The 22,958-nt window shown below is 37.5% G+C and overlaps 2 protein-coding genes across 3 annotated transcripts in view; both read left to right on the top strand.

Moving 5' to 3' along the window:
- Nucleotides 1-10,566, top strand: part of zmp:0000001200 (dedicator of cytokinesis protein 9) — a 78,682-nt gene extending 68,116 nt beyond the window's left edge. For both annotated transcript variants that reach the window (XM_066686201.1, XM_066686200.1), the window contains 11 exons: nucleotides 178-393; nucleotides 519-576; nucleotides 1,211-1,317; nucleotides 2,982-3,104; nucleotides 3,266-3,379; nucleotides 4,583-4,729; nucleotides 4,863-5,073; nucleotides 5,756-5,946; nucleotides 7,029-7,129; nucleotides 7,230-7,368; nucleotides 9,547-10,566. In XM_066686201.1, the coding sequence (XP_066542298.1) occupies nucleotides 178-393; nucleotides 519-576; nucleotides 1,211-1,317; nucleotides 2,982-3,104; nucleotides 3,266-3,379; nucleotides 4,583-4,729; nucleotides 4,863-5,073; nucleotides 5,756-5,946; nucleotides 7,029-7,129; nucleotides 7,230-7,368; nucleotides 9,547-9,672 (1,533 nt within the window). In that variant the 3' untranslated portion in view covers nucleotides 9,673-10,566. The remainder of the gene's footprint in view (nucleotides 1-177; nucleotides 394-518; nucleotides 577-1,210; nucleotides 1,318-2,981; nucleotides 3,105-3,265; nucleotides 3,380-4,582; nucleotides 4,730-4,862; nucleotides 5,074-5,755; nucleotides 5,947-7,028; nucleotides 7,130-7,229; nucleotides 7,369-9,546) is intronic.
- Nucleotides 10,567-12,663: 2,097 nt separating this feature from the next.
- slc15a1a (solute carrier family 15 member 1a) lies at nucleotides 12,664-22,232 on the top strand. The gene is made up of 21 exons (XM_066686202.1): nucleotides 12,664-12,775; nucleotides 12,994-13,135; nucleotides 14,265-14,384; nucleotides 14,545-14,644; nucleotides 15,344-15,434; nucleotides 15,520-15,603; nucleotides 16,246-16,328; nucleotides 16,643-16,729; nucleotides 16,920-17,009; nucleotides 17,113-17,157; nucleotides 17,732-17,764; nucleotides 18,085-18,173; nucleotides 18,267-18,348; nucleotides 18,431-18,550; nucleotides 19,347-19,487; nucleotides 19,591-19,637; nucleotides 20,246-20,341; nucleotides 20,461-20,572; nucleotides 20,797-20,934; nucleotides 21,568-21,675; nucleotides 21,825-22,232. Exons 1-21 carry the CDS (start codon nucleotides 12,769-12,771, stop codon nucleotides 22,017-22,019), a joined length of 2,010 nt encoding a protein of 669 aa, XP_066542299.1. The 5' UTR covers nucleotides 12,664-12,768; the 3' UTR covers nucleotides 22,020-22,232.
- Nucleotides 22,233-22,958: the final 726 nt, after the last annotated feature.

Below are 22,958 nucleotides of genomic sequence, written 5' to 3'. Positions count from 1 at the left end.
CCAAGTCAAGTTTAATTTACATGAGCATGTCAAACCCCAGTCTGCTGTTTGGAAGGCAGTGTTGTTACCCATGTTGACCACCATACTGATCACTGGAACATCATGAGAGAATACTACTTATATGGATGTGTATAGTTTCCTACATAATGTGATTCATTTTCTCAATGGCTTGTCTAGAACACAGCTTTCCCGTCCGATGTGAAGGACCTCACAAAGAGAATTCGTACGGTTCTCATGGCCACAGCTCAGATGAAAGAGCATGAACGAGACCCTGAGATGCTAGTGGATCTGCAGTATAGTCTGGCCAAGTCATACGCCAGCACTCCTGAACTACGCAAAACCTGGCTTGACAGCATGGCCCGCATCCATGTCAAGAATGGAGATCTATCTGAGGTTCAAATACACACATTTGCAAATTCTCTAATACACTAATGAACACATGCCTGTCTCAGATTATATGAAATCATTTGAAATTCTTCTTATATAAATGCCTTCTATTTCTATATACTTTTCTGCAGGCGGCCATGTGCTATGTGCATGTAGCGGCACTGGTAGCTGAGTACCTGCGACGAAAAGGTGAGTTCTGTACATGGATATTTAATGATAGCACTGACCACTGGATGGTGCTAAAGTGTCACAGCAGTAATCTGTCAATGTAATAGTTTTCTGTTTTGAAATGTTGGGTGAAAAACATAAATACATTGCATTACATTTAAATACAGTTATTTTCATATTAATTCAGACATCCATGACTTTTACAAAGTTCACTTTATTTTTGCTCTGGAGTTAAATTACATTAATGTTGACTTTGTAAACTGCAGACCAAAATCATCATGGATCGATGAGACATGCCCAATTCAATTGTTAGACATTCAAAAGACATTCAATTGTTATCTCTATATTGGACATGTGTTGTCACAAAGGTAAAATAGTAGATTTGAATCTCCAGTATTTGAATAATGTTTTATTATTTTTCATTATAGCACATAGAAACCACATTAGCCATTTTTATGAGATCACAGAATATTTTGTGAGGCAAAAATCACATTTTGCTTTATGCTTTTTGATGCGGTATAAGCATTCATTACTTAGTATATGAGCTTCATTGAATATATGAGAATTTAACTGTTTAAACATATTTTTTCCCCGAACTAATCTGGCAACTTCCAGTGCCCTGTTAATATCATTCTCTATGTTGTTCATTGTTAAGGTATGTTCAAACAAGGTTGCTCTGCGTTCCAAGTGGTGACACCCAATATTAAAGAGGAGGCGTCAATGATGGAGGATGTGGGCATGCAGGACGTGCATTTCAATGAGGTCAGAATTCGTCAATCACTGTAGCAGTTAATTACTCTTTGTGCTCGTGCCAGCTGTAGCACTCATGGTTATTTAGATATTAAAGTACAAGGAGTCTATCACTCGTATTAAAAGCTGTGTTCAGTCACTTGTTCTTAAGCTTGTGCACATTATTGATAAGAGTACGATATAAAAGCACCTGAGAGATTATGCCAACACAACTGTCTGTAACTGTGCTTGTTTATCTGTCAGGCTTATCACCAGAAGAGCTGATAATGAATCACAGTGTTTGCATTTTACAGTTTAATAAAGCGGATGTTGTCTAATACCTGGAAATAGTGCTGCAACTGTGCCTAATCTACCTATATGATACAACACCATACATTTTTTGGAACATTTAAATAGCTACAGTTCCATATCATTCACTAAGTATATAACTAATCATGTAAGAGAGAAATGTATATGAGCTTTAAATGGATTTGCATTATAGATAAAATAGTTACAATTATGAAAGAAATATCGTAGATAAAAACCAGTTATCTGACTCTTGTGTATTCAACATATTTTCACAATGTTTTCAACATGCTTTTCATAAAATTTCCTATACAGGAGGTCCTCGGGTTACGTCAGTCCCGAATTACGATGTTTCGTGGTTACTGCACATCTCCCATTTACTGTATAAAGCCTTGTTTTGACTTAAGTGGTTTTGCGTCGTAAACGTCGTAACGTTAACTTCGTGTTTGGTGTTTGCGCGGCGGAAGAACACACGGTTACGCGGCTCGGGACCGAGGAGGATAGGTGTTAGGATAGGATAAGGGCTTACAGTATGTTATTTACGTACAGTATGTACGTATGTTCCGACTTACACCAAAAACCGGTTTACGACGCGACGTAGGAACGGATCAACGTCGTAAGTCGAGGACCCCCTGCATACAGTAATACCTTGACTTACAAGTTTAGTTTGTTCTGACCGAGTTCGTAACCCAATTTGCTCGTATATCAAATTAAATTTCCCCATTTAAATGAATTGAAATGTTATTAATCCATTCCAGACCCCCCAAAAACCACACCAATTTTTTTGTGACATATTTTTGAATAAGAAAAATGTACCTTATAAATAACAAATAAATTATAAAAACATAATAATGCATGATAAAAGAGAATGTAAAGAAATAAACTGGTTCTATTAAGTATATTTACCTTGAAGATCAAATGAAGATGCTGGTTGAGGAGATTTGTGGAGGAGTTTGGAGGAGTTTTTCATTTAGTGCTCTATTTCTTAATTTAACTTACTGGCTACACACTTAATGTTACAATGCTGCAAAAACAGTGATACTACAGAGATGCCTGCACAGCAAGATGACCACGTGAACTGAACACTTGCTGGGCTACCTAGAAACGGGTGGCATAAGATCGCTCACTCGTAACTCAGATCTCAGCTCGTATCATAAAGCAAAAAATCGACCGAGTGATGGCTCGGATCTCGGAAAATTCATAAGTTGATTCACTCGGAAGTCAAGGTTCACTGTATTGTCAGCAATTATTCTTTTAAAACATACTTTTATTCTTCAAAGAAATGAAACTTTTTCTCCCCATTTTTTAACCTCTATATTTTATAGGAAATAAAAATGGAAATAATTAAAAAAAAATTGAAAGCATGTGTTGTGTGGGGGTGTGTGTTTTAGGATGTGCTTATGGAGTTATTAGAAGAGTGTGCTGATGGGCTCTGGAAAGCAGAGCGATATGAGCTCATCTCAGATATCTACAAACTCATCATACCCATCTACGAGAAACGCAGAGACTTTGAGGTACTGTTATTACGAGTACAGTGAGATAATTGCAGTTAGACTGTGTGGACAGTTAAATCTTTATAAAAAAATATCTATAATTAACAACATGCTTATTTACCATAGAATGACCAACAGTTTTTGATTAATTAAAGGATTTTTTTTTTTTTTTTTTTAAACAGAAACTTGCTCACTTGTATGAGACACTCCACCGGGCCTATAGTAAAGTCACAGAGGTGATGCACACAGGCAAGCGGCTGCTGGGAACCTACTTCAGAGTGGCATTCTTTGGACAGGTAAGAAAATCATACAAGTGAATAAAATGCACCACATATACTTTAGCTGATATAATGTTCACACATGATAAAGTGTTTAAAATATTTTATAATATTTTAAAAAGCTTATTATATGTATTGTTGTAATATCTTGAGTGCTTACCTCTTAACTTTCTCAGTATCACAGAGCATGAGCACACAGTAATAACTATAATTCATTGTTCATTAATATTGCAATCTCGTTCTACTTGTTCCCTTTTAAAGGCAGCGGTAAGTCCTGTTACAAGTTGATTGCTACGAGTTTGTAGTGTTCTGCCATTCTCTACTGGTTTTGTTTTCTTGCTTTGAGAGTAAAACAAACTTTAAAGGCAAATTGAATGCATGTCTGTGGGGCTGCTATCTTGTATGTGTTTCCTGGTGTGAGATTCCAATGTAATCTGCTGGTGATTCTTACAACAATAGGATACTGAAGTTCTTTGGTTGTTTTTTGTCTCTCATTGTAAGAACACTTTAAAAATCTATCATATTTTCTGTAGCTCATAGCATTTTAGGCACTGTTTCCTATTTTGAACATGTAGAACATGTAGGACACATAGTGGACCTGTAAATATATTAAAATTAACTAATGGCTGGAAATTGCATAAATGTAGGGTTGTCACTAACATTTGATCTCAAAACATAGCTATTAAGCAGAAATAGAATGAAGTCGATACTAAGTGTATACTGTTACTGCATTTTATAGGTAGTGACTCCTAGTGGCAACCACTTAGAATGAGTACAAGTAAAATATGTATAATATAGCATGTAGAATTTATTTTAAATATCTGATCCTGCAATGCTGTAGAAGCACTGATGTTTTATTCTTACTGCTTGTCTCGACCAGTTTACTGACTGTGTGACTGGGGTTGCAAAGGTAATGCATCATATAAGTGTACTATAGAACGTCAGACGTGCTGTTTTGTTAGAAATAGTGGTGACTTTTTTTGACTGCTTGTTTTAACATGATCTTCCTGACAAAGCACATGACATCCATTTACATCCAGTTTATCCGTTTCGTCAACACAGTGGAATGCTTAATAGTGAATATCTAGCTGCTGTTGTCAAAGTGTTTTGTGTGCTTTTCCACATTGTAGAATTAAAACTGTAGTCATTGTTACATGGTCCTGCATTATATTTCTTTTTTTCTGTTTATTTGGTTGTTTTTTGTTTTTGTTTTTTTCTCAGGGGTTCTTTGAGGATGAGGATGGTAAAGAGTACATCTACAAAGAGCCCAAATTCACACCGCTGTCTGAGGTCTCTCAAAGACTCCTCAAACTCTATTCTGAGAAGTTTGGGGCAGAGAATGTTAAAATGATCCAAGATTCTGGCAGGGTGAGGCCTTATTTCTGACTCATTCTGTTGCCAAAATGAAAAAGACTAACAAGTATCCTGTGCAGTAAATGCATTTGTGTTTGTTTGTTTGATAGTTTTTTCATTTGTTTTTTCGTTATTCCTTTTGGAGCAGATTAACTCTAAAGACCTGGACTCAAAGTATGCATACATCCAAGTAACACACGTCACTCCCTTCCTGGATGAAAAAGAGCTGGTGGACAGGAAAACAGATTTTGAAAAGAGCCACAACATTTGTCGTTTCGTCTTTGAGACACCCTTCACCGTGTCGGGCAAAAAGCAAGGCGGCATTGAGGAGCAGTGCAAACGCAGAACTATACTCACCAGTATGTGATCTTATGATGATCAACTGTGCAAAAGTTCTAGAGATTATAATGTTTTGAGCAACATGCATACTGCTAATATTAGCTGCTAATATAAGTATGCTCCTGTGTGTCAACAGATTATGGTTGTTTTCTGTCTTAACTTGTATTAAAATCCATTTACACCAGACAAAAACACTGGAGTTTTAATTGAATACAAGAACATAAGAAAACGTTGTTGTCCTGACACCGGGAAACTGTTGCTTGATATTTAGGATTTACACCAACATACATAAACATGGGAAAGTCTTATGTATATTCCATAAAAGATTAGATTTCAGTGTGTCAGCTGGAAATCAAGGCTGTCTGTGACTCTGCATCAGTCATTTTATAGTTTTATGATGCACTAGACTACAAAGTCCAGCTCTTATCTATAGAGGCAGATAAAGTTGATTTTGAAGCTCATAACCATGAAAGAAATAAGAGCAGGTCATATCTTGCAATATATATTTTCCTGTTAGACATACAGCCCTGAGTTTACACTGGTTTATCTCAGTATAATTAATGTTTTAAACTATACAGTAGATCCACACCATTTTTTTCCAAACCTCCTTTATTTTTATTTAGACATTCTGCAAATATTCTATTTTTAACCTTTCATTTTTGTCCTGGTATTCACAACCTGAATCTGTCTTTTCTTCCTCAGCCACGCACTACTTCCCATACGTAAAGAAACGCATAGCTGTGATGTACCAGCACCAAACAGATCTGAACCCCATTGAGGTTGCCATTGATGAGATGAGTAAGAAAGTAGCTGAACTACGGCAGCTGTGTGCCAGCAGTGATGTGGACATGATCAAACTCCAGCTCAAACTCCAGGGCAGCATCAGTGTACAGGTACACGTGCTACACACAATCCTTCAGTAGTTTGTGTTGCTGTTGCCTTCTTATAAAATAACTTCCAGATAATGCTTGGTTTTGTTCTATTACTTTATCAGTTAAGCAATAGTGATAATGATTTCAAGTCATTATTCAATTAATTTAACATCAAAATTAATCAGTGACTTAATTTATTAAATGTGTCTAATGATAATGAATGAATGAATGACCTTAAGGGAGTCCTTCCAATTTTTAAGTAATTATTTCCCTACTTCTTGTTTGCATCATTTAAGGTGGACAGTTTGAATTAAAACTGACCAGGTCTTCCTAACTTGTTGGGTTTTGTTAATTAAAGTTTCTTAAGTGAGACCTTTCCATTATTTCCCAGCTTCATGTTCCAAATCCTTAAAGGGTGCAGCAATTCCTGGCGCCTGCACCATTTGAGATAGAATGGGGAAATTAGAACAAGTAGCAGAAGAATAAGAAGCTGAGCATCTTCATAATGGTGTTTTCTGATATAATAGGAGGGACTTATAAATGCAGGGACATAATGACAGGAAACTCTCCCTTAATGCACTTCAGTAAAGAAGCCAAAGCTGAAACTGCAGTTGACTCAGAGAAACAGAAGGCTCTGAAATCTTTTGCCCCCGATAAATAATATATTCCTGAAGCTTGTTCATAATAATAATAATAATGGTATTAAAAAGTTAACCTCATGAGTGAATTAAGAATAGAGAAGAATTACCTTTAAAACTCCTCCTAGGGAAAATAATTCTTAGTATCTGTGGTAATGAACACACACACACACACACTAGTGAGTATTCAATTGATTTAGCACGCACTCACCACAGGCAGTGAACACACACACAACCAGAGCAGCAGTCTGCCAACCACCTCTGTGCCCAGGGTGCAATTGGTGTTTTAGCTGCCTTGCTAAAGGCCATTTCAGCTGTTCTGGGAAGAACTGATGACCCTCTTGTCCAAAGCTCGCTTCTGTCACAGCTGCCTCCTACATAAATATTTAATCTATAACAGTTACAGACCTGTATTCTTTTAAGCAATTCTGTGTGATTTTTCTCAACATGTTGTTTGTACTGTAGGTGAATGCTGGCCCATTAGCTTATGCCAGGGCTTTTCTGGATGACACAACTTCTAAAAGATACCCAGACAATAAGGTCAAACTGCTCAAAGAGGTATTCAGGTAGGTGTTTACAAAATTACCTACACTATAGTTGGGACTTTACAGTGAAATAAGCTAGAAAACATATTCTAGGTTAAAATGTGTGTTGTGATGTTTGCAGGCAGTTTGTGGAGGCATGTGGTCAAGGTCTGGGCATTAATGAGAGACTGATTAAAGAGGACCAGCAGGAGTACCATGATGAAATGAAGGCCAACTACAGAGACCTCACAAGGGAACTCTCTGCCATTATGCATGAGCCAGTAAGATATTAAGATGCATGAAATACACAGGCACAAATTCTATATTATATTGTTGGTGGTTTTACATGAAATATTTATTAGAAAGATAATTAAATGCTTCTTATGTAAAGGTAATTACAAACCCAATTTCCTGAAAACATGGGACATTGTGTAAAATGCCATGAAAACTTGAATCTGTGAATACATTCTTTAGAGCCTTTATTTAACTAAAAGATAAAAATAAGAAATGGTTTGCAATGTTTTCACTGAGCAGCTTGTAATTATTATTTTTTTTTAATAGAAACAATTTTTTATATTATGCCTGCACTCCAAAAACGCAAAATAAGGGTGAATAGTTTATAGAAATACATGTCATACGGCTATGAAGCATTACACTACATGCAGGTGAATTTAAGATATAAAAAGGACATTTACCAAAGTCTAAGTCTCTTTTTCAGGCAAAAAAATGCTCATTGCTTGTCACTGTATGCCAAAAATCATGGGAGAATTTCCTTATAGTTCAAGCAGAGCATTTCCCAGTGCAAGGTTGCAAAGAATATAGGTCCTTTATCATATATCAGACTTAATATTGTAAAATGTTTCAGGAAATCAGAAAAAATACCAGTCCATGTAGAGCAGGGGTGTCAAACTCATTTTCACAGAGGGCCACATCAAAGGGCCAGATGTAACTGTAAGACCGTATAAATATAACTAAATGTAATGTAGAATAAATGTAAGTAGTCCTTAATTTTAAATAACTCTGAATTTATTCAACTTTGGCCGTAGCTCTTGTGAACATATTCTGCTGCGATCGCAGTTTGCCTTTTGATTCTTGTACAATTTGTTTCTTTTCTTGAAGGTTAACTTTGGCATACTTAGATCCGAGTGTGGTATCAAAGTGCCGACGTAAATTGTACTCCTTGACAACTGCCACCGCCTTATAACACAAAAGACAGCAGTTTTTCTCCTTGAAGCACAAACATGTATTCGCCTTCCCAACTCTCATGAAGCTGTCTTCCATTGGCATTAATTTCTCTTTTCCTGGACATTTTGGGATGAATATTTGTAGCTATTTCTTAATTCCACTTGTTGAAAAAATCACATCAAAGAGGATACACTGAAATCTAGTGGTGGAATGCCGTCACTTGGCGGTAATCGGCATGCATTGTGGGAAATGTAGTTTAAGGTCAATGCATGCTTTAGAATTAGTGGCGGCATAATTAATAATTAAGTCTAAAAGCGTGCATTGACCATAAACTCCATTTCCCACAATTCATGCCGATTGTTACCCGTGAAGCAACGGCATTAAGCCACTAGATTGCAGTCAATCAGATCGTTTAAGCTCTTGAAGGCCACATCAAATCACACGGCGGGCCACGTTTGGCCCGCGGGCCTTGGGTTTGACACGTGATGTAGAGTAAGGCTTGGGCACAAGTGCAAAATGAGCATGACCTTTGAGCCCTCAGATGGTACTACAAGAAAAACTTTCATGATATTTTGGGAGTACTTCAAAAACACTGTTATCCCTTAAGAGAGTTTGTAAATTAATCAGGAAATGCATCTCCTCATGCAATGGAGAAATCCATTTCTCCTCATGAGGAGAAAGCCATACACCAATTCAGTGTGGAAATGCCGATTAGTTCTCTACCAAGCACAGGAGGTGCAAAAAACATATGCTGTGATCAGACAACTCCGTGTTTCAGCTTGTTTTCATGTATTTATTTATTTGTTTATTATTTTGGTATTTTAAAATACAGGACAGTCGTTCAGTGATTTTTTTTTTCTTGTGGTTTTCCCAGTATAATAAGGCTTCAAGTATATTAACACATCTGAGATTCATGATTTATTGCAATTTACAATATGTCCCAACTTATCTAAAAATGGGGTTTGTAATAGAAATGGTGCAAAAGCTGTTGGGCATCGAAATGACTGATATATAAACGCTACATCTGGTCTGTATGCATTTGTTCTAACATTAGAATATGTTCATAAAAACCTAATAAAGTATGGTAATGTCATACTGTGTTCTGACGTGAATGATGTTAAAACATGTAACATTCTATTTTATTCCCTGTGCTCACGTGGCCAGCTTGGATGGTAATACACATCTGAGATTCATTTTATGAAACGTTTCCACTGGTTTCATACGTATACATAAAAGTAATCCGGTTTATATCCTTTCTGTCTCTCCTTCTCTAGATCTATCCTTTGGAGGATACTATGAAGAGCCCACTTCCTGACTCCTTGCATATCTTTAATGCCATCAGTGGCACTCCCACTGCAGCCAGCATCCAGGGCATTCCCACCACCTCATCTATAGTCTGAGCACTCAGCATGGACCTGCAGCTTTCACGTGAACATTCTCCAAATATGTCCATTTCTCAGTCTATTTCTCACACTGTAAAACAGCAGAGAGCCTCCACACAGTATCCTCCACAAGAGGATGTTGATTAGATTCATGTGAACCATTAGCTGGAAGATGGTGTTTGAGGTTATAAAATAGAGAAGCATTTTGAATTTTTTATTGTGATTTTATTATTTCATTTCTGCTCCATTCTGACTGGGGATCTGAGTTACTGTTTCCTGTGGAGACCTTTGCTTTCTATTTTACATTTTTACCCTTTATCAGCCAAGTCATTTTTTTAAAAGAATTTTTTTTTTAGAAAATAAGGAATGTTATTATTTTTGTTGTTTCTCATTGCCTATTTAAACTATATAACACCAACTGTCGAGTTACACGTGTCTCAGTTATATGACTGATGTCATTTCTTCTGAATCCAGCCTTGACTTTCCTTGTTTCTGTAGGAAAGTTTATTATTGAACATCACTGTGTTTCAGACATTATCCACCTGAACTCACTTCAGTGTCTTAGACTGAGAATTTTAAAGCCATGATATAATGTTTATTGTTATGTTCTGTTTATTATGTGTTTATATATATAATGTAACATTCTCTGAAATGAGTGCAATATGTAGCAAGCCCAGCTCTTGCTGTGTTTGAGACACTGTAAGAATGGTGTTGATCCTTCTTGCCAAAGAGCGTTGGAGAGGAGCCTGTGAAGGAGCAGACACTTACCACATTAGTGTTCCTTTAAATGTTAAATGTTTATCAGTCTTTTTTATTTGCAATGGGGATATTTTTCCAATCTCTATTTAATAAAAAAAATCACCCTTCTGCTGTATTTAAACTAAAAAAGAATTCTCAAGTCTTATAAATAAAATTCACAATTTTCAAAGTTTTGTTGGTCTATATTTCAATATTGACATAAACTAGATCTTTCCAGGTGTGCTGGCTAAAGAACATGTGAAAATGCTTCGAGTAAAATAGAAACTTCAAACTTAATTTTTTCTTCAAATAAAAACATTTACAGAATGTCCTTCTCACACACTTTTGGTACTATGCTTTTTAGGATCACTTTTCTTTACCTGAATGTAGGGCTTTAGACATTCTCCCTCAGAGATCTTATGTTTAGACTGAGTGTCTGTCTCTCAGCCTCTCTGCATCAGTCCCTCTTCCTCTGTCTTTATCTTGAGAAAATCATAAACATCATAAACAGGGCCACAGTCCACTAATAAAGAGGCTGCAAACCCGTACTTAGGGGGTTCTGCCTTAACTTTGCTCTTTCCGTTCCTGAACACTCAGCACATCACACGCACACACACAACCATGGCAGGTAAGGAGGATATGAATACACACTATAATGTTATTATTAATGCATATCAACTAACGTAGATAAAGCTTTTAATTGTATTATACTTAATTTGACAGACAAAATGAATGCTGATAACAGAACAAGGTCGAAGGTGAGACGTGCACATTTTCCTGTGTTAGATTTCTTTGTGATTTGATGTTCCCTTCTACCCATCGTGGGCATAGAGTTAATTGACTTCAGTTGCAGTCAGGTAAAGTTCTAGGTGTCGTTTTTAATTAAAAAAATAACATTTACCCTGATCACTCATGAGACTAAAAGTATGGGAGAAAATAACATTCATTATTTCATTTTAATGGCTGTTGTCAGAGGCTGGAATACATTTGGTAGCATGTGAACAATTAGTTCTTGAAGCTGATGTTGATCAAGGGCCAAATTGCATCAGCTAAACCACTGGGTCAAGACATCTTTAAGATAGAAACCCTTGTGTGGTTTACTGGAATGCAGCAGTTATTACCTACTAAAATATTGTCCAAGGAAGGACCACCAGTGAATTGGAGGCAGGGTCACTACCACCCAAGTTTTGCTGATTTGTGTTGGGAACATTCATACGGGTTATGAGAGCAGTTTGGTAGAACAATCCATGCTGACACTTCACACCCTGCATCAGAGAGGCTTTGACTGGTCATCCTTTCTGGAATCACTGTGGTAGGAACTAACCATTATTGGGAATGTGAGATGATCTATATGATCAGTTATGGCTTATGGACACATACAATAAACTAAAACCAAATGCATCGCACTCAATGTCTGCGCTGATGGGATTAGCTAATACATCCCGTGAATGGAAGAATATAATAAATAATTCTGTTCACTCGACTGTTCCTTTCACAACTCACAGCTTAGCACCACTTAGTATGTCGTGAGCACCACTTCGTAAGCCGTGAGCACCACTTAATATGTCGTGAGCACCACTTAGTAAGTTGTGAGCACCACTTAATATGTCGTGAGCACCGTTTGGTAAGTCGTGAGCACCACTTAGTAAGTTGTAAGCACCGCTTAGTATGTCGTGAGCACCACTTAATATGTCGTGAGCACCGCCTAGTAAGTCGTGAGCACCACTTAGTAAGTTGTGAGCACCGCTTAGTATGTCGCGAGCACCGCTTAGTAAGTCGCGAGCACCACTTCATATGTCGTGAGCACCAGTCCTGAGAGGATGTGCTGTAACTCCTCCGTCATGGACGAAGACCTATTTAACTGTTTGAAGTCACGTCACATTGTAGAAACATATATTGAACGATTTAAAGATGACAAGTTGTGTGTGAATTCTATTGGGAGAGTACAGATCATCAGGCTAAATATTTTCTAACATGGAATAACCTTTATGTTATGTTATAAACTCACCAATATGCATTTGAACTACAGCATAGCTGCACCACAGAAATAGCAGGCATTCTAGAAACAGAAAGACATACTAAGTGGTGCTCACGAGATTATTTACTAAAAATACATTCTCACCATGTCCCTTCAGGGGCTCCGTAATACGGATTTCTCAGACTGTTCTGATTTTATTCCCAATTTCTTATGCCCTCCCACTCTGTCAAAAAAGGCCTAGGAATTAGCAACATGTGGTTGTATTGGAAGTTAATATCCATATGAATGTTGGTGTTAATCTGAAGCTCTGTTTGCAGAAGGCAGAATGCTGTGGTTATCCTGTCAGCATATTTTTCATCGTCGTCAACGAATTTTGTGAAAGATTCTCCTACTATGGCATGCGAGGTATGTGTCTATGTTTGCGTGAAACAGTAATATCAAGTTAATCTTGGGATAAAAGGCTTTGCGTGTTTGAATTTTAACGGCATTTTCCTGCTATGGATTGTATTGTAATTAAATGATCTTTCCGTCACATTTGATTTACTACAGCTCAGCACAGTTCAGGTGAATAAAACAGCAGTCACTTACTATGTGCGTGAATGTGTGTGTTTGTCTCCCTCTAGCGGTGTTGGTGCTCTACTTCAGGTATTTTCTGCGCTGGGACGATGACCTCGCCACTTCCATCTATCACGCCTTCGTGGCGCTGTGTTACCTCACCCCGATCCTCGGGGCCATTGTAGCGGACTCCTGGCTCGGCAAGTTTAAGTGAGAACCAGCTCAATAAAACTATAATAATAGCATTAATAATCATTCTAATCATTTTAAGTGCGGCATGGTGGTGCTGGTGCTACAGGTGGGGTCGGTGGGTTCAGTGGTGGGTTTAATCTCAGTAAAATTATGTTTTTAGCTGCTCCTTAAAATGAATGCAAGAAGAATTCTAGTGGTTTTCCATATTTTATCTCCTTCATCAACCTCTGTAACCCTCTGCCAGACCCTGCAGCTGTGGTAGTGCTGCCCTCCCAATTTACATCCTAATTAATTTGTTATACAAATTCCTTGAGAGGGTTTTGATGTGAATTGGTTGTTTCTATAGAAAAACTGACACAAACGAGTCACAAATGTTAAGAGGCTTAGTAATAGACTCCCGATGTCTGAAGACATTAATGCTTTATCTAACATATTGTTTTACAATAGTTTTGAGAAAATATATTTTACATCCATGGCTGAATGATACACAGTGCGTGTCGTTAGGTAAAGTATTTTCCAAAGAAAGCTTTTTAATTACTAATTAAAAAAAATATAAATAATAATATTAATGATATAATTAATAATAATAATAATAATAATAATAATAATAATAATAATTTTGGCGCAGCAGGTAGTGTCGCAGTCACACAGCTCCAGGGACCTGGAGGTTGTGGGTTCGAGTCCTGCTCCGGGTGACTGTCTGTGAGGAGTGTGGTGTGTTCTCCCTTTGTCCACGTGGGTTTCCTCCGGGTGCTCCGGTTTCCTCCCACAGTTCAAAAACACACGTCGGTAGGTTACTTGGCGACTCAAAAGTGACCAGAGGTGTAAGTGAATGTGTGAGTGTGTGTGTTGCCCTGTGAAGGACTGGTGCCCCCTCCAGGGTGTGTTTCTACCTTGCGCCCAATGATTCCAGGTTGGCTCTGGACCCACTGCGACCCTGAACTGGATAAAGGTTACAGATAATGAATGAATGAATGAATGAATAATAACCATCATCATTGTCATAAAATTATATATTATAAAAAAAATATGTGCGTGTGTGTGTGAGAACTGTCTGTTTAATTAATTCTGAGATTGAGAGATGAAATGATCATATTGTTCCAACAGGTTAATATACGTCCTGACAGTGTTCAATATTTCTCTGCAGAACTATCATCTATCTGTCAATTGTGTATGCCATCGGTCAAATAGTGATGGCGGTCAGCGCTATTAATGACATCACAGACGCGAACAGAGACGGCACACCGGACAACATGACCGTCCATGTGTGAGTGATTCCATTTCCTCTTACTGTGATCAGCGCCACATTCCATTTCTTAATAGAACTCAGTGCTCATCCACCTAACTGCATTAACATATATATATATGTTTATGTTTATATTTATATGTTTATGTGTGTGTAAAAAGCATATTTTCTCCTGTTCCAGGGCATTGGCAATGATTGGACTGCTCCTAATTGCTCTAGGAACAGGAGGCATCAAACCATGTGTGTCTGCTTTTGGAGGAGATCAATTTGATGACCACCAGGTTTGAATATTACCATATTACAACCTTCCTCTATAAACAGTAAAAACTGACAAAATGTACACATATGTCCAAAAGTTTGTAGACACCAACTAAACATAGTGATTTCAACTACTTCAAGCTGCATTAGCCTGTGATGCAGTGATCCTGCGCTCTCTGGTGAGATTGAACTTCAACCAGTACGTTTGGAAAGAGTTGGAGCAGTAGACTCTTATCAGATCTTTATAGAAATGCCACAGCATTCCCCAGTCTAAAGCCTTCCAAAGTTTAGAAGCCGTAAAAGAGCAGGTGTCCACAAATCTTTAACCATGTAGTGTAAGTTTCTAATACATATTATCAATTGAGAGCTACTGCATAAAGATTTTAATACAGATATATAATATAATAGCATCAGTGAGAATATAAGAACAATTTGCATTGTAGTGGAAAATAGACAGAGAAATGGTCAAGATTTGAGTGCATACATTATAGATTATTATAATTTTGTATATTTGATTATAATTTTGCATTTTTTACTTATATAGATATAATTGTATTATTTCTCTATTGTTCTTTTCATAAAAAACTTTCATCTTCATCATTTAAAGAATGATGTTTTGAAATCAAATAACTATTAAACATTAGAAATAGAGGTACAAGGTTTTGTTGTAACAGCAACAACATGCTCAATAATCTGCTTCCCTTTCCTTGCCATGTTTACAGGTGAGGCAGAGAAGCACATTTTTCTCTGTGTTTTACCTGTGTATTAATGCCGGCAGCCTCCTCTCCACCCTCATAACCCCTATACTCAGAGGTAGAGCTCATTCCCCACACCTGCTTTAATATCATCCAAAATATTCACATTCGCTTACAGTACTCAACCTGACATCTGTGCCCAGGTCAGGAGTGTGGTATTCACACTCAGCAGAAGTGCTACCCACTAGCCTTTGGAGTTCCTGCTGCCCTCATGGTGGTCTCTCTGGGTGAGTGTCTCTTAAAGAAAAGGTTGTTAAATCGGACTATGGGTGAATTTCACACATTTCTCAGTTGTTTTCAAGTCAAACTGTGATTCATCGGCCTCTTAATTGTTCAGAATTTCACTGTGAAAGTCAAACTTTGGTTCTGGCAAATATCATTTATAAGAGCAATATATTCCAACGTAGGTTTACTGTAGTAAAGTTAATGAAGTTAATTGCCCTGCCAAAAAATAAAAATTAAATATTCTAATATCCACAGATACGCCATGACATTAAATTCACCTCCTTGTTTCTACTTTCTTTATTGTACACTGGTCATACAATCACACTTTCTAGTCTACAATAACCAACCTTACTCCTGTGGTGGCTCACTTTGTCTGCCCCCTGTTCTCCCTCCACCACTGAGGAGGTATTATTTTGTTGGTGGATCAATGCTGTGAAAGTGACATGGTGGTGTGTTAGCCTATGTTATGCTGGTATAAGTGGATCAGACACAGCAGTGCAGATATATAAGACATATTATTGCCCAGCAGTAGGTAATAAATTGCCCATAACGGTATATTGACTAAGCTTTCTTAATGTATAGTGACAAAGCTCTAGTCTAAGACCCTATTAATCACTCAATGGTGTTGTGTTGTGTGTCTGTAGTTGTATTCATTGCTGGCAGTGAAATGTACATTAAAGCTGCACCTAAAGGCAACATCATGCTGGATGTGTGTAAATGCATTGGGGTGAGTCTGCTACTCTGTTCCAAGACAAACCATACTGTGGCATCCATGTCCAAAGAAAGCTTAACAGCTAGTCGTTAAATAATGGATAAAAGCCCCAGCCCAATGTTATAATCCAAGGTAAATCACAGGAGTGATAACAAAAGTAAAAAATATATAACCACATTTCAAATTTCACTACAACAACCAGCAAACAACAACAATAAATTGCATGCTGGGATCAACTGTTCATGGCCCAGAGATCCATTACTAGGAGTTTCTAATAAAATGAATAGTGAGTGTACATACTAATTGTAGGAATGTGTGTCCTCTCCTAGTTTGCCGTCAAGAACCGTTTCAGACACAGAAGCAAGCACTACCCTAAGAGAGAGCACTGGCTAGACTGGGCCAGTGACAAGTATGATGTATGTCTACCTTAATCTTTAATCTTTTTATCACTCTTTACTTTTAAAATTTATTAACCAGATATACATATATTTAACAAGTTTGCTCAATTGACTATGTCTATAAGCGTCTTTATGCACCTTTGAGTTCTTCAAAAGCACTATATATATATTTAATGTATTATTATTATTGTCTATGTTTGTGTTTCAGAAACTCCTGATTGCTCAAATAAAAATGGTTCTGAAAGTACTGTTTCTCTACATTCCCCTCCCCATGTTCTGGACACTTTTTGACCAAAAAGTAAACCCTGACACCCTTCTACATGTCATAATGACTGACTGATGATTTTCTTTTTCATGAATGAAAATCCCTAGAATGAACTTTGTTATTATTTGCTCTGCAGGGCTCTCGGTGGACCCTCCAAGCCACTACCATGGATGGAACATTTGTACGTTAAAATCGGATTTCATTTCAAGTACAAAACTGTTTATATTTGTACAGAGCCCAACAATTTTAGCTTTACACTTAAGAATCGCCCGAAAAAAATTTAAATTATTTCAGTTGAACCCCACCTTTAGATTGTTGCATAACATATTGGCTATTGTTATAAATCATGAATACTCTTATTACTGTTATTAGCTTGTGTTTCTTGAAGTTGCATGTTCTTTTCTGTACACTACTTGGCATCAAATGCAGTAATGGATGAAATTTTAAACTCTACCCTTCCAAATCAATTCTCACTGTTAATGTTAAATTAGCTTGTATTTCTTACCTTAAACTCAATGAAATGCAGCTTAAATAACATTAATAATAGCGATTTGAAAAAACAATCAGTTTTGAGGCAACATCTGCTGTGGAGATAGGTGAAGTCAGAGATTGGTTAATATATATTTGTCACATTCCTTTGAAATTTTTGTTTAGTATTTTCATTATGCTTAATTTAAATATTTGTGGAAATGTTGACCTCAGTATAACCCAAAGCAAATGTGCTTCATAACTTGTCTTTTTGCTGGTATCCACAGGGTTCTCTTGTTCTACAGCCAGACCAGATGCAGGTGAGTCTCTCTGGAGTTCACCTCTAAATGCAGTGTGACTGAGCTGTGCAGTTACACATTGTATTACCCTGTGTTACATTGTATTAGACTGTATTACCCTTTATTTCTGTGTGTTTTATTATACGTATAACTGTGTATTACATTATTCTACACCCGTATTTCACTTTATTGCTCTATATTGATGCAACGTACATTTTATTACCATGTGCTACACTGCAGCGCCTTTATGCTCTAGTACATGAGGTTACTGTGTATTAAACTGTATTACAGGATTTACTATTACCCTGTATATATGTTGAAGAATGCTTTGTTCTGTACAGACTGTCAATCCTATCCTGATCCTCACGCTGGTGCCCATTATGGACAGAGTGGTGTATCCCCTCATCAGAAAGTGTGGCTTTAACTTCACGTAAGACTTCTCACCCTGGGACACAGACAAAAATTTGAATATATGCATACCAAATGCAGGGTCATACATATTTTTCTTGCACACATTGCCCAGGCCTTTGAAGAGAATGACAGTTGGGATGTTCTTGGCTGCCATGGCTTTTGTTTCTGCTGCTCTGGTCCAGGTTGAGATTGATGTGAGTATGAATAAAGGAACGTCAGCAATTTTGGTCCTGTCTGTAATTATGCATTATATTAATGCACCTGTTTCTTTTTCAGAAAACCCTGCCAGTTTTTCCATCATCCTCTGAGAGCCAGGTGAAATTGGTGAACATGGCCAGTTATCCGCTGCAGGTCACCACGTCTCCTCAGGAACCTACTGTGTTGGGGTCGATGCAGGTACAGCACACGACTTGTACTCTCACACACAACCACACACCCAGTCTTCATAATCAGAAGCATCAAATGGCCTGGAGGATCATTCTAAGCACTGCAGTGACACTGATGTGGTGGGGGTGTGTTAGTGTCTATACAGTTGGATCAGACACAGCAGTCCCACTGGAGATTTTAAACACTGTATCCGCTAACTGCCCACTCTGTTAGACACACTGTTGCTCCAACTTGTAGATGTAAAGTCAGAGAGAGTGGCTTATCCATTGCTGCACAATATATGCTGGACATTCTCTAGTCCTACACCAGTTGAAACAGGATGCTCCTGGTTGGAGATTTTTGGTTCGGGGAATATTCTCAGTCGGGCAGTGACACTAAGGGGTTTAACAACTCCAGCAGCAGTGCTGTGTCTGATCAATTTATACCAGAACAACACACACTAACACCATATCAGTGTCACTGCACTGCTGAGAATGATCCACCAGCCAAATAATACATGGACAGTGGTAGTCTTGTGGAGGGGGGCGTATCATTAAAGAATAGGGTGAAAGGGGCAAATAAAGCATGTGGGGCAGCAGACTCAAAACTACAGAATGCTCCTCTATGGTCAGTGGAGCTGAGTAAATGTACAGTGAGTGTAAAATCAGGCGACGGTTCGGGTGTAAAGAGGAGGTGGTCTTGGGGTTTGAAGTGATTATAACAAGACTAAGACTAAGTAGTAATCACAAACACAGCATAAAGAGGTGTGATCAGTTCTTTTTCTGCTGAGATCATTTATAATTCATTGTGCGTGTTCCCTCTACAGGCCAGTGAATATATAACATTTATCGATGAGCAAATGACAGTGTATTTGAACACAACTCCTCCCACCAATTTAACCTTCCCCCTGACTAAGGGAAAGCGCCAAACTCTCGTCATCCCTGTCGATCCCAGCACTGCGTATGTGGTGAGTGATGCCTATCTAGAATTTAGAATTAATATGATTCTAAATATAATTTCTTTTTTCTTTTTATAAATATAATTCTTTTTTTTTTTCTTCTTTTGTTCAGGTATCAGATGTAACAACCAAACCAGAGCAAGGCAATAATGAAGTCAGGTCAGTATAACTTTAATTATTTTGACTTTAAACTGGTATTAATTACTGATCTATATTATACCTATTATGTGTTTTAAATGCATTACAAATTCAGTAATATAGGATATTAGGATATAGTAATAATATAGTTACATTAACTCAGATACATGTTCTCAAGTACACATGAGGAAGTTACATATTCCTAAGTATTTTCCAATGATTTAAATAATTTTCAATCTAACATTGTAAGAAAATTGATGTAATTTTTTAACTGTTTTTTTGTTGGTGGTGGTTGACAGAATATGTATCGCTCTGTAAATGTCCATACCGCTGACATTAATGATTTATTATTTTAGTTTAAACTAAACGTGCATCTGCAAGAATAACAGAAAAATAAGCCTTCTAGATGTTATTTTAAGAAGTTATTTGATCTGCTATTTTACCAGTAGTTCTACTGAGGTTTGGAAATATATATATAGTACTTTTTACTAGGAATTCTTTTTGTTTTTTTCTTTAATGTTACTTACACTTGAGCTGTGGGCTACTAAACTGATCAATACAGACTTTATCCTAAGGAACATCTTTATACAACCCAAATAGTCATCTAATGAGATACTCGCTTTGCACAGATTTGTGAATGGCCTGCTTGAAGAAGTCAATGTTTCATATTATGGATTCAGAAGAGTGTCACCTGTTTCAGATTACATCTTGCTTCCACAGGGGGAGTAAGTTCACCAATATGTCAATTTCTGATGCTCTAAGAAACATATTTCTCTTATCATACATTTTTCTGGGATATAGTCATAATTTAAGTTAATATTACACTGGTTATTTTTCTCCTCAGACATACATTCAACATCAGTAATTCTATGCAGTCATGTGCATTCTCCAGGAAGTTTGGATTTGGGGGTGCCTACACTTTCCTCATCCCCAGCACACTTAACTGGACGAAAAATGTTCGTATACCTATTTTCCATAATGTAGCAGGAATTTTATCTACACATTTGTTCAACAGCCAGTATGTACAGTATCACACCCTGAAAAATTACCATTCTTACAAAAGAAGAGTCCATTTTAAATGTTCTTCTAACATGAGTTATATGTTATTATATTTCTAAATATGTCATAGACATAATGTCTCTATATACATCTCAGTTTTGTATGTGCTGTCTTTTTTCAGTGTGATCACTCAGTAGTTGAAGTGGAAGATATCAAGCCCAATACTGTGCACATGGCTCTGCAGATCCCTCAGTATTTCCTCATCACTGCAGGAGAAGTGGTATTTTCTGTCACTGGGCTGGAGTTCTCATACTCACAGGTAAAATCACCAGCATGCAGCAGCCTCTAAATACACTTACTCGACTTACCTAATTTTGTAAGAGTTGACTATATTTAATGATTATATTGGTAGGTGGATTGGCTACTCAAAGTGTCCATATGTGTGAGTGTGTGAGTGTAGCCCTGTGAAGGACTAGCATCCAGCATGTCTCTTCAAACTGCAGCTAACACAATGTCATTAGACAGCTGAATATAACTGGAAGCGACTGCTTACTGCCCAGATCTGCTACAACAGCTAACATACAACTGCACTCCTGGCATTAGATGGGTGGGGTATCACTGGCGGTTAAACCAGCAAATTCCAAGTGATGGACCAGTGCACAATATGTTGAACATAAATAATTTAGCTTCGTGTGAGGAGCTTTGGCAAGAGAGGCTATTGATAGACCTGCCTTTGAGTGTTTTCTCTGTCTGAACTAGTAAGTCATGCTACTAACAATATTATATTTGTGCTGAATAATCAAAGAGCTAATTTGTTTAAAGAATGGAGCCCTTTTGGCTTAAAAGTAAGCCCAAAAGCTTTTGGATCTTTATATTCAGAATAATAACAATCAATGGTAAAATCAGTGTAACCCATGGCCTACAGAACTGAATAAGTTTCTTCATTTTGCAGGCACCCAGCAACATGAAGGCAGTGTTGCAAGCTGGCTGGCTATTCACTGTTGCCGTGGGTAACTTCATTGTGCTGATTGTGGCCGAGCTAGCAAAGCTGCCAGACAAGGTGCTGTATCTACTAAAATAATGTCTTACCCATGTACACTATTCAAATCGTTTTTGAATATAATTTAACATTAAAAAATATAAAGTATTACTAATGTTTTTTGTTTTTAACTTTGATATATTTTGATGTATGTTCTATCTCCTCCACAGTGGGCAGAATATGTGCTGTTTGCCTCTTTGTTAGTGGCAGTGTGTATAATTTTTTCCATAATGGCATACTTCTACACCTACATTGATCCTGCTGAGATCGAGGCCCAGTTCAGGCATGAAAACAATATGGAATCAGAAGACAAGAAAAAGAAATCCCTAGAGATGGAAGAAAAAGTTCCCAAAACTAAAATGTAGTCATCTGCCTTTGGTGAATATACCATTTGAGTATTTTAAGGTCATTATAATTTAATGCATATTAACATCCAAAACCTTATATGTGATGAATAGTGAGACCAGTCTATCGGACATGGATAAATGGTCAGTGTTTGACTCATTTTTGCAATTGTAACACTTTGTCTTTTTTTCCATTTATCACTGATCTCCATTTATTGATAAGAAGATATTGTACTGCACTGTGTTATATTTTATAAGCTGTAATGAAATGTCAACTTGTTGAAGAAGTAGAAGTATTGTGTACCAAGTAGAAGAACTGTGCGCTAAGTGTCAAGAATAAAATCTATAAATCTGCATATTATAATTACTAGCTAACATTTAATGCACTCAGTCATTACATTTCTGCAGCCACTTATCTGGTCCAGAGCCCACCTGGAATTATTGGGCGCAAGGCGCGAATACACCCTGGAGGGGGCGCCAGTCCTTCACAGACACACACACACACACACACGAGTCGCCAATCAACCTACCAACGTGTGTTTTTGGACTGTGGGAGGAAACCGGAGCACCCGGAGGAAACCCACGCGGACACGGGGAGAACACACCAACTCCTCACAGACAGTCACCCAGAGTGGGAATCGAACCCACAACCTCCTGGAGCTGTGTGACACTACCTGTTGCGCCACCGTGCTCCTTCCTCCTCCTCTCCCTCTATCTACCTATCTATCTATATATATATATAATTGATAACAACATTAATAATAATAATAATCACCTTCATCAAGTGTTATTAATGTTATGGCTAATCTGGGTATAAGGCCCTGTTCGCCTCTGCACTGATGGACTGGTCGTTAGTGGGCGTGGTCTTAGTGAGACTCTCTGAGCACTGATTTGTCATACTTAATTTTGGACACGCCCTATTTTGACCGTCATCGTTTTCAATATGGCGGAAGGCTACGT

Source organism: Hoplias malabaricus, chromosome 12 (assembly GCF_029633855.1).
Source record: "Hoplias malabaricus isolate fHopMal1 chromosome 12, fHopMal1.hap1, whole genome shotgun sequence".
Classification (NCBI taxonomy): Eukaryota; Metazoa; Chordata; class Actinopteri; order Characiformes; family Erythrinidae; genus Hoplias; species Hoplias malabaricus.
Note: the sequence above shows the minus strand (reverse complement) of the source record. Positions and strands in the feature narration are given on the sequence as shown.